This window comes from Eutrigla gurnardus (assembly GCF_963514095.1).
Source record: "Eutrigla gurnardus genome assembly, chromosome: 10".
Classification (NCBI taxonomy): domain Eukaryota; kingdom Metazoa; phylum Chordata; class Actinopteri; order Perciformes; family Triglidae; genus Eutrigla; species Eutrigla gurnardus.
The window spans coordinates 27,784,900-27,798,861 of record NC_139924.1 but is presented as its reverse complement, the minus strand read 5'-3'; the positions used below and the strand labels follow the sequence as shown (position 1 = coordinate 27,798,861).

The window sequence follows — 13,962 nt, the reverse complement described above, 5'->3', positions numbered from 1 at the left end:
AATGCAAAATCCGCAAAAAGAAATACGAGGGGAGGAGGGGAAATGACGAAAATGCAAGAAAAGACATTTGCACCGAATGGATTTATGAGCATACAGAAGCCGTAAAATGGTGTTCCGGCTCGTTGGTCTAGGGGTATGATTCTCGCTTCGGGTGCGAGAGGTCCCGGGTTCAAATCCCGGACGAGCCCAAGTGAATTTTACTCGCAGAACAAAGGGTGTAATTGTTGAATACACCGTAACGTAAATAAAGAAAAGAAATGGTGAAAGCTGTAGTTTTTTTATGCAGTTTATGATGCTTTTGTATCGAGTTGTATTTCCCTCCTGGGAACTAAACCGAAGATTAAGACAAAAAGGAAAAAGCGAGGGCTCGTCCGGGATTTGAACCCGGGACCTCTCGCACCCTAAGCGAGAATCATACCCCTAGACCAACGAGCCATGTGCCTATACACGGTAGGATCTTGTCTTCACATAGATTCAGAAACAAGTACGTAATCGCCTGCTAGCGTAACAGCAACCGGAAGGAATGACTCGTAACAAATGGGTAAATACATAGCTACCGAGCGCTAACGTTAATTTATTTAACGCTTCTTTTTCGTGAATAGTGAGCTATCTGTTTTCACTCCCCAACATCTAAAATGGTACCGTCCGACGATAAATAACAGTTTAAATGACGTCAAAGTGGCCTTTATGGTCGGCGGCCCTACCCTTTTAACTAGCTAGGTAGTTAGCTGCTATCTTGCATTAGCTTTGGTTAGCCGACAGGCGGCGGCAGTGCACGCGCGTATCTGGAAGAGCTCCTCTATACTTGTTAAAGAAGAAGAAAAATCATCATCACTCATTGGTCGACACGAACGGCCAATGACAAGACAGAAGCTTTTTCTTTTTCTTCTTCTTTCTTGTCATTGGTCCACAGGACTGCACGAACGACCAATAGCTTAAACGTCAGACTTTCAGTACGTCCAATCACGTGACTTAGTGGGCGGGACCTCTTCCCAGCCAAAAAAAGGAGACCGAATCCAAATTCAACCGTTTTGTGACTGTTGTGATCGTGAATTCAGTCTGTTTCATAGTTGTTTACGGAAGCCCCTATCGGTTTTTTTTGTTCGCGTAAGAAAAAAAGCCTGTGTGCACGCGAGTCTCTCGTTAAGCGCGCTAAAGTGAGCAGATGATAACGGTCGGCTAAGTTAGCTAGCTAAGCTAACTGGCTAGATTTCAAGCATGCCGAATTTTTGCGCGGCCCCGAACTGTACGCGGAAGAGTACGCAGTCGGATTTGGCGTTTTTTAGGTTTCCACGGGACCCGGAGAGGTAACGCATCATTTCTCACATTGTGCTATTAAACATTAATGCAACCACTGACAACCTGCGTGTCCGTAGTTCGCGTAGTAAACAGTAATCATAACACTAACGTCAACCAGACTCGCATTAAGTTTAATGTTTTGCAGAAAACTCATAATATTGTACGTTTATTTAGCGGTAAATATCTGCGCTGTTTCATAGAGGTTCGTCTTAACTCTGGTTGTTCATGTTGAGGGTCTCAGATTGACATTTAAACTCTGCAGCAGTGAGTTCAGTATCTGCTGTGTGGATCCTAAATTAACATATTGATAATAAATAGCTCAGTGGTCAGGAGTAGTTCTGGAATATCAGGGACATTTAAAAGTATTTTCCAGTCATGGAATATGAGTGGATTTTGTTTGAAGCATGATTAAATTTAAGTTGCCATTTGAGTTCAAAAATGAAATATTTCCCAAACTGATTTTTGTCATTTAAATAGTAATTTAAGTCCATGAACAGAATCAGCTTTAATGGCCAAGGAAGGGCCTCAACTTGTGTGATCATACACGTATTTAAGTAGTGAAAACTTTAAGTTTAAAGCTCATTAATGAATGTGTTTACAATACTGTGGCTGTTGAACAGAAATGTTCATTATAGGTCATGGAAGTTCAGATTTTTAGTCGGGGAATTTGACTGCATGAAACACTACTTTAACGTGAAAATTCAACAAAAATCACTGTTCATATTATATTGAGTGTATATTTAAAAGCACACTCAAAAGTGTAGTGTGTAGATGTTGTCATTTTGAAGGCACTTATCCCGTCTGAACATGCAGACGTGCATGCAGACGCGGTGTCACGGTTCACCACTGTTTGTTTTCAGATTTTAAAGTTGATTGTGTCTGTTTTCAGATGCAGAATCTGGGTGGAGAACTGCCGCAGAGCAGATCTGGAGGCGAAGACGTCGGACCAGCTGAACAAACACTACAGATTATGTGCCAAACACTTCGACCCGGCGATGGTGTGCAAAACGGTGAGTATTTGCAGGGAGTGTGTTTCTACTTATTTCTGATCATGTGTTTCTACTTATTTCTCCCAAAAAATGACTGATTTGAGTTTATCGCTTTGCAGAGCCCCTATCGGACCGTCCTGAAGGATACAGCCATTCCAACCATATTTGATCTGACGAGCCATCTAAAAAATCCTCATACTCGACACCGCAAGCGTATTAAAGAACTCGTAAGACAAATATTCATCAGCTCTGTTTTAAATGCACATCTTCTGTCTCATTCGACCAACTGTGGTCTGTTTTTGTGAATTAACGTCAGCGTTTTCATTTCAGACTGAAGAAGATTTAAGGAAGATTAAAGAGAGGAGATGTAAGTCAATGTGGGATTTATTTGTGGTCATGAATGTTAATTCTCTTGGCCGTATTAAAACAGTTTTTGTCTTTCTCTCTGCAGTGGCGTCGTCTATTGACCAGCTCGTTTCTAAAAAGGATGCAGCCGTCGAGGACAGCACGAGCACCAACGAGGACGAGCCTCAGCTGTCCACGGAGGAGAAGGAGTTTCGTGACTACCTGCGCTCCTTGTTCGAGGTTGTGGTCCTGCTGGGGAAGCAGAGCATCCCGTTATCGTCCGACAACTTCCGGGCGCTTCTCGACTACCGCATGAACGCCGGCGACGAGGCTTTAAAAAAGAGGTTTCATGTGACGGCCGTGAACTCTGAATACGTGTCCGCCACCCAGCAGAGCCAGCTGCTGGACATCTGCGAGAACACGGTGAGGGAGGAGATGCTGATGGAGGTGAGAGAGAGCCGCTTCTTCTCCCTGGTGACGGGCGACCTCGTCGACTTCGCTGACGAGAAGCACCTGCCGCTGTTTTTGCACTTCGTGAATCAGCACAACGTCCTGCGAGAGGAGTTTCTGGACTTTGTGTCGTTCGACGGCGACGAGATGGCGCTGGTGGAGCGGCTGGAGACCCAGCTCACCGAGCGCTGGGGGATCAGCATGGAGGACTGCCGCGGTCAGGCCCACAAGGCCACCGGGACCTCCACCACCAAGATGAAGGCCGTGGCGGTCTTACTGATGGACAAGTTTCCCCTGGCGTTGCACATGCCGAGCTCTCACATGGCGCTGAATGTCCACCTGGCCAGCAGCCTGCCGTTCCCCAACGTCCAGGTCGTCATGGAGACCCTGAGACAGTTCGGCGCCTTCTTCAAGACGCCGTGTGCTCAGGACGAGCTGGAGAACGCTGTCTGCGCTCATTACCAGAAGAACGAGGAGAAGGGAGCGACTCTGAGACGAGCCTGCGCGTCGGGATGGACGGAGCAGCACAACGTCTTCGACGTGCTGCTGGATTTGTTGCCGCCGCTGCTGCTCTGCATGGACAACATCCGGGACAACGGCGAGGGGAAGTTCACCGACGCCGTCACGGCCGATGCGTACTCGCACACAGAGACGCTGTCAAACTTCGAGGTCGTCGTCACCGCCGTCATCCTGAAGAACGTCCTCACGTTCACCAGAGCCTTCGGGAGGAACCTGCAGGGGGAAACGCTGGATGTGTTCTTCGCCGCCAACAGTCTCACCGCCGTCCTGCATTCGCTGAACGAGGTCAACGACAACATCGACGTCTATCACGAGTTCTGGTACGAGGAGGCAGTGAGCGTGGCCAACGTCATGGAGATCCCCGTGAAGGTGCCGAGGCTGTTTCTCAGGAAGCAGCGGGCGGTGGAAGTGGGTGAAATCCAGGCCGAGGCGTACTTCAAGGAGTACGTGACGGTCCCCATCATCCAGGGCGTCATGCAGGAGGTGGAGGACATGTTCTCCGAGACCAACCTCAAAGCACTCAAGTGCCTGTCGCTGGTGCCGGCCGTCATGGGGCAGATGAAGTTCAACACCACCGAGGAGAACTACGCCGACGTTTACCGCAACGACCTCCCGAGCCCGGACACGCTCCCTGCGGAGCTCCACTGCTGGAGGATCAAATGGAAGCACCGCGGCAAAGAGGTGCGCCTGCCGACCACCATCCACGAGACCCTGCAGCTGCCGGACGTCAAGTTCTTCCCCAACGTCAACGCCTTCCTGAAGGTGCTGTCCACGCTGCCGGTGCTGAAGCTGGAGGACGGCAAGAGCGACACGGCAAGCGACGCGGCGAGCGAGCGGCTGCAGGCGTACCTCAGCGGGCAACCCGCCAAGCAGTGGAACAAAAGTCTGGCCATGCTGAACGTGAACACTCACGTCAAACACGACTTGGATGTGATGGTGGACAAATACTGCAGACTGTATCCGGAGGACGACCCCGAGGCCGAGGCGGAGGAAGCGGCGGCCGAGGAAGCAGTGGCGGAGGAAGACGCCGCCGCCACCACTGAGGAAGACGCCGCTACCACTGAGGAAGACGCCGCCGTTGCGGCGAAATGATGTGACACAATGAAACAGATACACTGTCGGTCATAAACATTTCTTTACTGATCATTTTAAATTGTTTTGTTCTAACCCCCGTTTCCCAGAGAAAAAAAATGAAACGATCCTTGTTCTTGTTGTATTTGGTAAAGAAAATAAATATCTTGAATTGTACAAAATCTGGCAGGAAGAAAACGTTTGAATAAATGAACAATATCTCACGGAAACTATAAAAATTGCAATGTAAGAAAAATAAGACAAATATTTACAGATGCCCTTGACACAGAGGCCTTTTCAGGTTGTTATTAGATGGAAGTCCTTACTGATGCCTTGATTATTTTCTTTATTTCTTTTATTTGTGATATTTGCTTGGTGGGATTTTAGTTAGTTTGATTTAATTGCTCATCTGCAGCACGTTGGGTTCGGTTTCCAGTGACGATGAGGCAGGAAGAGCACAAGAGGGAGCCGTAACACCGACGTCAGCCTCATCGCTGATTCCTGGTTCAAATGGGATGTTTGATAGAAGGACCAGACCTCTTTAGATGTTAGACTATATTTTGTGTTTATTATTTATAGATCCTTTTTTTTTCTCTTCCACACAAATTATGAATGTATTTGTCAGATTATCTTTGATTTTCTATTTGGTTAAATAAAAATAATAGTGTATAGAAAGCCAAATTAAGTCACTCCAGTTGTGTTTATACTTGATTTTTTTTTCTTCTACGAGATAACATAATTACATTAAAAATAATGACTTAAACCTTTATTTATTCGGGTTTCAGCAGCTTCACATGGACCAACAAACATCCCGTGTTCTTTATCTAGTGTTTCTATTGTGACGTGGCAGCTCGCGTCTCCTCCTCCCTCAGGTGATAGTTCACCACCGCCCAGACTCCCCAGTCAGACCCCCCCCCCCCCCCGGCCTGGGCATCTCCCAGCATCACACACACGGATGTGGGTGGGGTCGCTTTGATGCGCAACCAGACAGCAATGTGCGCAAAGTCCATTTAAACTTCGAGTAAGAAGAAGAAGCTGCAGGAGGAAGGCAGAGATCCGGCAGAGACCTGATCCGAGACCTGCGTGCACCTTTAAGGAGGGATCGCTGACTGCGCAGAAACGAGGAGGCTTCGTGAGTAGGACGTTTATTTACACGTTTTTCTTCCTCTGCGCATCGTCTCCTCAGCATCCCGACTCCCATCACCATGGCGTGGCCGTGCATCACGCGCGCTTGCTGCATCAACCGCTTCTGGACCGAGCTGGACAAAGGGGACATCGCGGTGCCTCTGGTCTTCACCAAGTACTCGGACGTGGCCGACGTGCACCATCTCGCCCATCACCCGCAGCCGAAGCTGAAGAGGGCCGCGGCCATTGCCATAGAAACGCACCAGGCCCACCCCGACGAGCAGGAGCCGCCCGGCGCAGCGGCCAAAGATGGCTCCCCCGCGTCCGTCATGCGCCAAGACTTCAAGGCGTGGAGAGTGCGCCCGGAGCCCATCTGCAAGCCGCGCTGCGACTACCAGCGCTCCGCGGCGCCCTTCAACACCGAGACGCAGTACCAGAAGGACTACAAGGCCTGGCCCATACCGCGGAAACACGACCACCCGTGGATCCCCAAACCTGGCGCTGGCGCCGCCAAACCGGAGGCCACCGAGAGCGGCGTGGAGAAGTGCGAGATCGAGGAGCAGACGCGGGAGAAGGAGTCGAGCGAGCCGGCGAAGGTGAGCGTGAAACGGGAGAAGTCGGCGGAGAGACACGCGGCCGAGAAGACGGACGCGCCGCCGCCGCCGGTTCTCCCCGCGGACGCGAGCGCCGAGCAGCGGAAAGGCAGAGCGGCCGCGGACGCGCTCAACAGACAGATAAAGCAGGTGACGTCATCCAGCAGCTACAGGTGAGTCTGCCGTCATAACTATGATGGAGCTACAACACGGCTGCTGAAAACACATATCTCCTGTTCCAATCTCTCCAGAGTGTTTCCGAAGCAAACTGATACTTCCTGGGATGAAGGTTACATTATTGATCCTCCTCCTCCTCCTACTATCAAATCAATGCAGAGGCCCATGAATGAGTGGAAGGCTGGGAGTAGGCAAATCTTGTGCAGCCTCTAAATAGAATTAGATGCATGATGATGATGCATGGAGCAAGAGAGACTTATTCCACATCAATATTTAAATTACTATTTTACTATTCAAATGATCATGATCAACTAATCACTATATGCAGCTTAATCATTGTACAGTAAAACGTTTTCTTAGTCACTGAATAGAAACTAGCTTTGAATCCAGCAAATGAGGGGAAACAATCTGTAATCAGAGGCAGCACAATCCAGTTCTGAAAAGTGAAGCCAAATCTGAAGTGCCTTAAAGCTGCATTCTCTCTGCTGGCCACCAGGGGGCGACTCCTCTCTGGTTGTATAGAAGTCTATGAGAAAATGGTCCTACTTCTCTCTGCTGGCCACCAGGGGGCGACTCCTCTCTGACTGTATAGAAGTCTATGAGAAAATGGTCCTACTTCTCTCTGCTGGCCACCAGGGGGCGACTCCTCTCTGGTTGTATAGAAGTCTATGAGAAAATGGTCCTACTTCTCTCTGCTGGCCACCAGGGGGCGACTCCTCTCTGGTTGTATAGAAGTCTATGAGAAAATGGTCCTACTTCTCTCTGCTGGCCACCAGGGGGCGACTCCTCTCTGGTTGTATAGAAGTCTATGAGAAAATGGTCCTACTTCTCTCTTGATGTATTATCTCAGTAAACATTGTAAACATGAGTTTATGGTCTCAATCTCTAGTTTCAAGTCTTCTTCAATCCAGCATGATGTTCATTTAGTACATTATGGTCCATTTAGAGTCCACCAGACCAGGAAGCAGGGGATGCTTTAGGGGGCGGGGCTTACCTGCTGATTGATAGGTCGCTACCAATGCTAGTTAGCTACTAAAATGACCATAATCCAGATGGATCCAGATCCAGTAAGGTTGCTGCTGGGATTGCCGCTTTAGATCCACCTGTCGCTCCTACACAGTCCATATATGATCACTTCCAAGATGTAGATGGTCAATAGGTACCTTACAACATCATTAAAACCTCCCTTTGCCCCTCCTCCTCCCCCCATCATCCTCAGGACCGAGTTCAAGGCCTACAAGGACGTGAAGCCGGTGAAGCCCATCAAAGCTGCGTCTCAGTACAAACCGCCGGTGGAGGAGGCCAGTCGGGAAACCAGCTACAGCGCCACCTACAAGGGGGAGCAGGTGAAGGCCAACCCCACGGACAACAAGCTGGTGGAACGCCGGAGGATACGCAGCCTGTACAGCGAGCCGAGCAAGGAGGCTGCCAAGGTGACGGCAAACGCACACACGGACCCACCAGCGCTAGTTTAGGTCTGTGAAAACCAGAGTCTCCTTTTTCTTATATAATCGTATATAACTTCTTATACAAATATAATTACAGGCACGTGTTTAAAAACTCTAGAACTGCTAGAACCGATGCTTCAACACACCAACTCACTCGGACCATAAAATGGCTCATAACTTACTTTTTTTATGAAATTTTGAATAACAAAATAAGCATATACGGTGCAGTATAACCGTTCTTTTTGCAATAACACAGATGTACTACGATTAGGGCAACTGTAGGGGAAAAATGGGCAATATTCAGAGAAAAAAGACGCAAATTTGCCACTTTATAAATATATATATAGCCGACATAAACAAGTTACTTGGTTCCGGATGTTTGCCGTTGCTATGACAACAAGTGAACGCTACCACTAGCATCTTTGCCAAACCGCCCCGATCAATAAACACCCATAAGATGACAGTTTGTCCTCATATAAATAAAAGCAACAATAAGCATCAACATTGTCACCCTAAGGACCTTAACGAGGTGAAAAATCAATGCGTACATTCATGGGAAGTTAGCTAGCATAGATGCCGGTTGTTAGCATCATAATAAACTCGCAAATTTGCCACTTTATAAACTGACAAATTTGGGAGTTTATAAAGTGGCAAATTTACGACTTTTTTTCTCTGAATATTGCCCCCCCTCTCTCGGCTCCATTTTCCATATGTATATATATATATATATATATATACATATACATATATATATATATATATACATATATATACACATATATATATGTATATGTATATGTATATCTGTACAAATTACTGAGGGATTAAAAGTATTCTGGTTCTGAAATGGTCCGTGTAAAATTGAAAAAAACATGTTTTGCATCAGTTTGACATCCACATTCACACCTGTGGGTTCCAGCAGCGAGTGTCTTTGGTGTCTTCGTGCACGCTGCCGACAGTTAACGACGACGGTTGATTGGTTGATGATGTGTGTGTAGAAGTGTGTAGTAGTGTGTTGATGTGGCCACTCCCCTCTCTCATTCCTGTAGGACGTCTCAGACACTGAGAGCAGCTCTGTTCTAAACCTGCTGTAGTCAGGTGTGTTTTCTGTTTCCTTCTAGAAGGCATGGAGGCTGACCTCAACCTGATCAGACGCACAACATGCACACTACACACACACACACTACACATACACATACACACACACACGCACACACTATACACACACACTACACATACACACACACACTACACACACTACACACACACATACATACACACACACACACACTACACATACACATACACACACACACGCACACACTATACACACACACTACACATACACACACACACTACACACACTACACACACACATACATACACACACACACACACTACACATACACACACACATACATACATACACATACACACACATACATACATACATACATACATACATACATACACATACATACACACACACTACACATATACACACACACACACACACACTACACATACACATACACACACACACGCACACACTATACACACACACACACACACATACACACACACACACACACACACACACACACACACACACACACACACTACACACACACACACACACACACATACACACACACACACACACACACACACACACACACACACACACACACACACACACTACACATACACATACACACACACACGCACACACTACACACACACACACACACATACACACACACACGCACACACTACACACACACACACACACACACACACACACACATACACACACACACACACACATACACACACACACACACACACACACACACACACACTACACATACATACACACACACACATACATACACACACACACACACACACTACACATACATACACACACACACACACACACATACATACACACACACACACACACACACACATACACACACACACGCACACACTATACACACACACACACTACACACACACACACACACACGCGCACACACTATACACACACACACACTACACACACACATACTACACACACACACACTACACATACACACACACAGAGTGTGCACCTTGGCCGGTACGATCCACAGCCACATGTCAGTCACTGGACACTCGCTTACGTTACACCGGTAGTTTGATAACATAGCAGCTAACTGATTGATGCAACGGAATCTTCCTGGGAAAGGTGGCTGCACGTATCCACGGCAACAAACGCAACAAGTGTAGCTGCTGGCTCTCCCCGGATTGGTCGATCCGGGGGACTCCTGTTGTCTGCATGTTCAGCACGTAAACCACAGCTGGTGATAAATTAGGATAAGTTAGCCCTTTAACAACAGCACCCTGCATGCTCAACACTAATCTTGTGGGTTAAACAGTTAGTGATCGGTTAACGAGGTCCAACTGTCAGTCAGAATAGATATTCAATAGTTATCATCCCTTATTACTATACATTTAAACAGATCTTTGCTGTTTATGGCTCTATTTTTGGTGACAATGTTTTAGTTTTTTATGTCTGCACTCAATTGGCTCACCATCAAGTATTTGGTAACACTTGTTTGCAGATGATGTTGTCCTTTTTATGTCAGATTTGCATAGTCGGTATGATGCAGCCATGAAAATCTAACTTTATTCTTCACAGCACAAGAATGAAAATTCAAAAATGTGTTGAACCTAAATTGGACTGTGTCGTGATGCAGACTCTATTGCTTTTTAAGGTTATTTTAATCCCTGAACCACACCCCGATGATAACGTACTGTATCCCACCTGACCAACCACAACCCTTATATTACAGAAATAGAGCCCTTCATGTTTAACCTGGGAAACAGCCTTTTACAAACATTTATCATCTCTTACAATATACAAGTTTTTAAGGTTTATTTATTCGGCAAAAGTTGAGCATGTTTGCAACTTTTCTTTTTTTTTTGCTATTCACCTACTCGTTCATAGAAATTAACGACAGCATATTAGGGCCACTGTAGAAGAAAAACGGAGCTGAGAGAGGTGGGCAATATTCTGAGCAATAAAGTCCCAAATTTGCAAGTTTATAAAGTTTTTATTTTATGTAGGCCTACTAGAAAATTATTTCTAATTTCAAACGTGTACATATAGCCGATATAACACTGGATGTTTGCCGTTGCTATGACAACAACCGCTACCGCTAGCGTCTTAGCCCTACCGCCCCGATCAATAAACACCCATAAATGACAATTTGACCTCATATATATATATATGACTTTATATACTCGCAAATTTGCCACTTTTTTCTCTGAATATTGCCCCCCTCTCTCGGCTCTGTTTTTTTTTTTTTTTTTTCTATAGTGGCCCGCATACGCTGTCGAAAAAATAACCATCCAGGAGTATTTTATTGTTTTGGCAGAGAGAAGCTTTGCTTAATTATCCCAGTTGTTTACGGGACGCCTGCTTCTTAACCCGTAATGGTTGAATCTTAACAAAATATTCCTTCTTTAAGGCGTCAAACTAACATCATGTTCTAATTCAAATCATTAACATTGTATTTTGTGATTCCATTAATGGAAAACTGCACAAACTACTGTTCTGTCAAAGGAAAGGCAGAAAAAACCCTTTTGTGCTGTGATTCTTTTTTTCCATTATCTTCATTGCACTGACCACATAATGCAAATATCACCGTTACCATGGTGTCATTTGCCTGTCATGATATTAAGTACCAGGATTTTAAAAAGAAAGGTACGTATTGCATGATAAAATGTGACACCATTTAGATTCTCCATTATTTAAGTTTAAAGGAATAGTTTGACATTTTTGGGAGAATGTGCTTATTTGTTTTTCTTGCCAAAGATTTAGATGAGAAGATGGGAAGACTCCAGAAAGCCATTTCCAGTCTTTATGCTAAAGCTAATCAGGTGCTGGCTGGAGCTTCAGACATGAGAATGGCATCATCCTATGACGGCGTATCAGGGCCACTGTAGAAAAAAAAACAGAGCCGAGAAAGGGGGGCAACATTCAGAGAAAAAAAGGCTCAAATTTGCGAGTTTATTAAGATGCTAACAACCGGCATTTATGTTTCTAATGAATCATCCCAACGTGTGACATCACCTCGTTAAGGTCTTTAGGGTGGTGATGTTGATGCTTATTGTTGGTTTTATTTCTCTGAGGCCAAATTATCATCTTATGGGTGTTTATTGATCGGGGCGGTTGGGCTAAGATGCTAGCGGTAGTTTTCACTTGTTGTCATAGCAACGGCAAACATCCGGTGTTAGCGGAACCAAGCAACTTGTTTATATCTGATATATTTATAAACTCTCAAATTTGCCACTTTTTTCTCCGAATATTGCCCCCTCTCTCGACTCTGTTTTTTCTTCTTTTTTTCTTACAGTGGCCTGAATACGCCGTTGTATCATTGTCCTCATCTAACTCTTGGCAAAAAAATAAGAGAATATGTGCATTTCTCCCCAAAATGTCAAGTTTAAGTGTATTTGTTGTCTTTTAATCACTGTCCTTTCTCTTCCCTCTCAGGTGGAGAAACCAGCGTCTCGCTCCAAACCAAAAAAGACGCCAACGACAACAACGGCTAAAATGGTGAAAAAATCAAAAGAGAAGCAGCTTGCCAGTTCCCAGTCGGCCAAGAAGAAACCGTCTCCGGGCGCCGCAGAACCCAAACCGGACGCAGTCGTCACCAAGAAGAGCAAAGAGATCAGCAACAGACTGGCGGAGGCCAAGCAGTGAAAGCCGACGTGACCAAACTTCGGCAAACTTCTTCCATTTTGGTTTATTGACCTGACCTTGTTGTTTTTGCTGTCCCGTCATATATTGTTCACCTTTGAATGGGCACCAATGTAGAGCTTCTAGAATAATGCAAATCATTTCACTGTGTGTGTGTGTGTGTGTGTGTGTGTGTGTGTGTGTGTGTGTGTGTGTGTGTGTGTGTGTGTGTGTGTGTGTGTGTGTGTGTGTGTGTGTGTGTGTGTGTGTGTGTGTGTGAGAAAGTGTGTGTGAGAAAGTGTGTGTGAGAAAGTGTGTGATTCCTTCTACTTTGCTGCACAAAGAAATCGCTTTATATTATTGAGCACATAATTTGCACATTATTTGTATGAGTTCTGTTTGGCATCAAACTCTTTTTTTTTTTAAAGCCATCAGTACATGATCCTGTGTATGAAAAGGGCATTTTTTTCCCTTCATCTGAACGGATGAGATCAATATTAAAATGATTGTATTAAAATGTCCCGGGGGAGGAAGAGAACGCCTTTTCCCTCTCAGACTGCATCACATGAGAGGTTTTTTTTTTTTTGGCGAAAGTACTAAATCGTTTTATGGATGCGTTTCCTAGTTACAGTGCCTCCGCTGTAGGGTCCTGGTTTTCATTTCATTGTTCCGGATGAGATCTGGTTTTATCAGTTTTGGTTGCTAAGAAACCAAATGAACTGTCATATAATTGCCACAGCTTGCATGCAAGGACCCTGTTTCTTTTTGGTTGAGAGGAAAAACATTGTTAAGCCGACTTTTTAAATGTCACAGTCACATCTTAGCTTGTAAATTGAGCCGTTAAAGATCAATGTTTAAAGGGGGGCGAGACCTTTTTCAAATATAATGCATGAGTAGTATTATTAGATTCTGGTCACACCGATTTAAAAACTACATCCACAGTCTAGGGGCTTTTTAAAAGCTATAAACTAAACACACCAGCTACATGGTTTCACCCACAAAACGTATAATCTAAATGAAGATCCACTCGGTTTAATGGGAAATACTGCGGTTTGTAAGATGACTCAGTAGTTTGTGACATCTCCTCTCCTCTGAGCTGTGACGCTGTAACTGTGCTATAAGAAGAAGGTAAAAGCCTAACAAAAGGGAGAAGCTGTTGTATTTGCTTGAACGAGCTGATCTCTCCAGGTGCTGAAGGACAAGGAATGGGCCAGGAC

General features: G+C 45.5%; 2 protein-coding genes and 1 long non-coding RNA gene across 4 annotated transcripts; 2 read left to right on the top strand and 1 right to left on the bottom strand.

Annotated features, from left to right (window-relative positions):
• The first annotated feature begins 992 nt into the window (after positions 1 to 992).
• thap12b (THAP domain containing 12b) lies at positions 993 to 5,318 on the top strand. Its single transcript, XM_084018751.1, has 5 exons — positions 993 to 1,307; positions 2,189 to 2,309; positions 2,408 to 2,515; positions 2,619 to 2,655; positions 2,740 to 5,318. The coding sequence occupies exons 1-5, from the start codon at positions 1,219 to 1,221 to the stop codon at positions 4,692 to 4,694; spliced, it is 2,310 nt and encodes a 769-aa protein (XP_083874877.1). The 5' UTR covers positions 993 to 1,218; the 3' UTR covers positions 4,695 to 5,318.
• Positions 5,319 to 5,503: 185 nt separating this feature from the next.
• Positions 5,504 to 13,306, top strand: map6b (microtubule-associated protein 6b). 2 transcript variants are annotated; one of them, XM_084018761.1, is made up of 3 exons: positions 5,504 to 6,564; positions 7,788 to 8,043; positions 12,560 to 12,669. In XM_084018761.1, exons 1-2 carry the CDS (start codon positions 5,879 to 5,881, stop codon positions 8,041 to 8,043), a joined length of 942 nt encoding a protein of 313 aa, XP_083874887.1. In that variant the 5' UTR covers positions 5,504 to 5,878; the 3' UTR covers positions 12,560 to 12,669. The 2 variants fall into 2 exon arrangements, with proteins under 2 accessions (XP_083874887.1, XP_083874886.1); XM_084018760.1 differs by having other exon boundaries at positions 5,513 to 6,564; positions 7,788 to 8,001; positions 12,560 to 13,306.
• On the bottom strand, positions 9,219 to 9,816 carry LOC311019389. Its single transcript, XR_014597803.1, has 3 exons — positions 9,774 to 9,816; positions 9,319 to 9,352; positions 9,219 to 9,264 (listed from the first exon to the last, which is right to left on the bottom strand). It is a non-coding gene; the product is annotated as an uncharacterized lncRNA (long non-coding RNA).
• Positions 13,307 to 13,962: the final 656 nt, after the last annotated feature.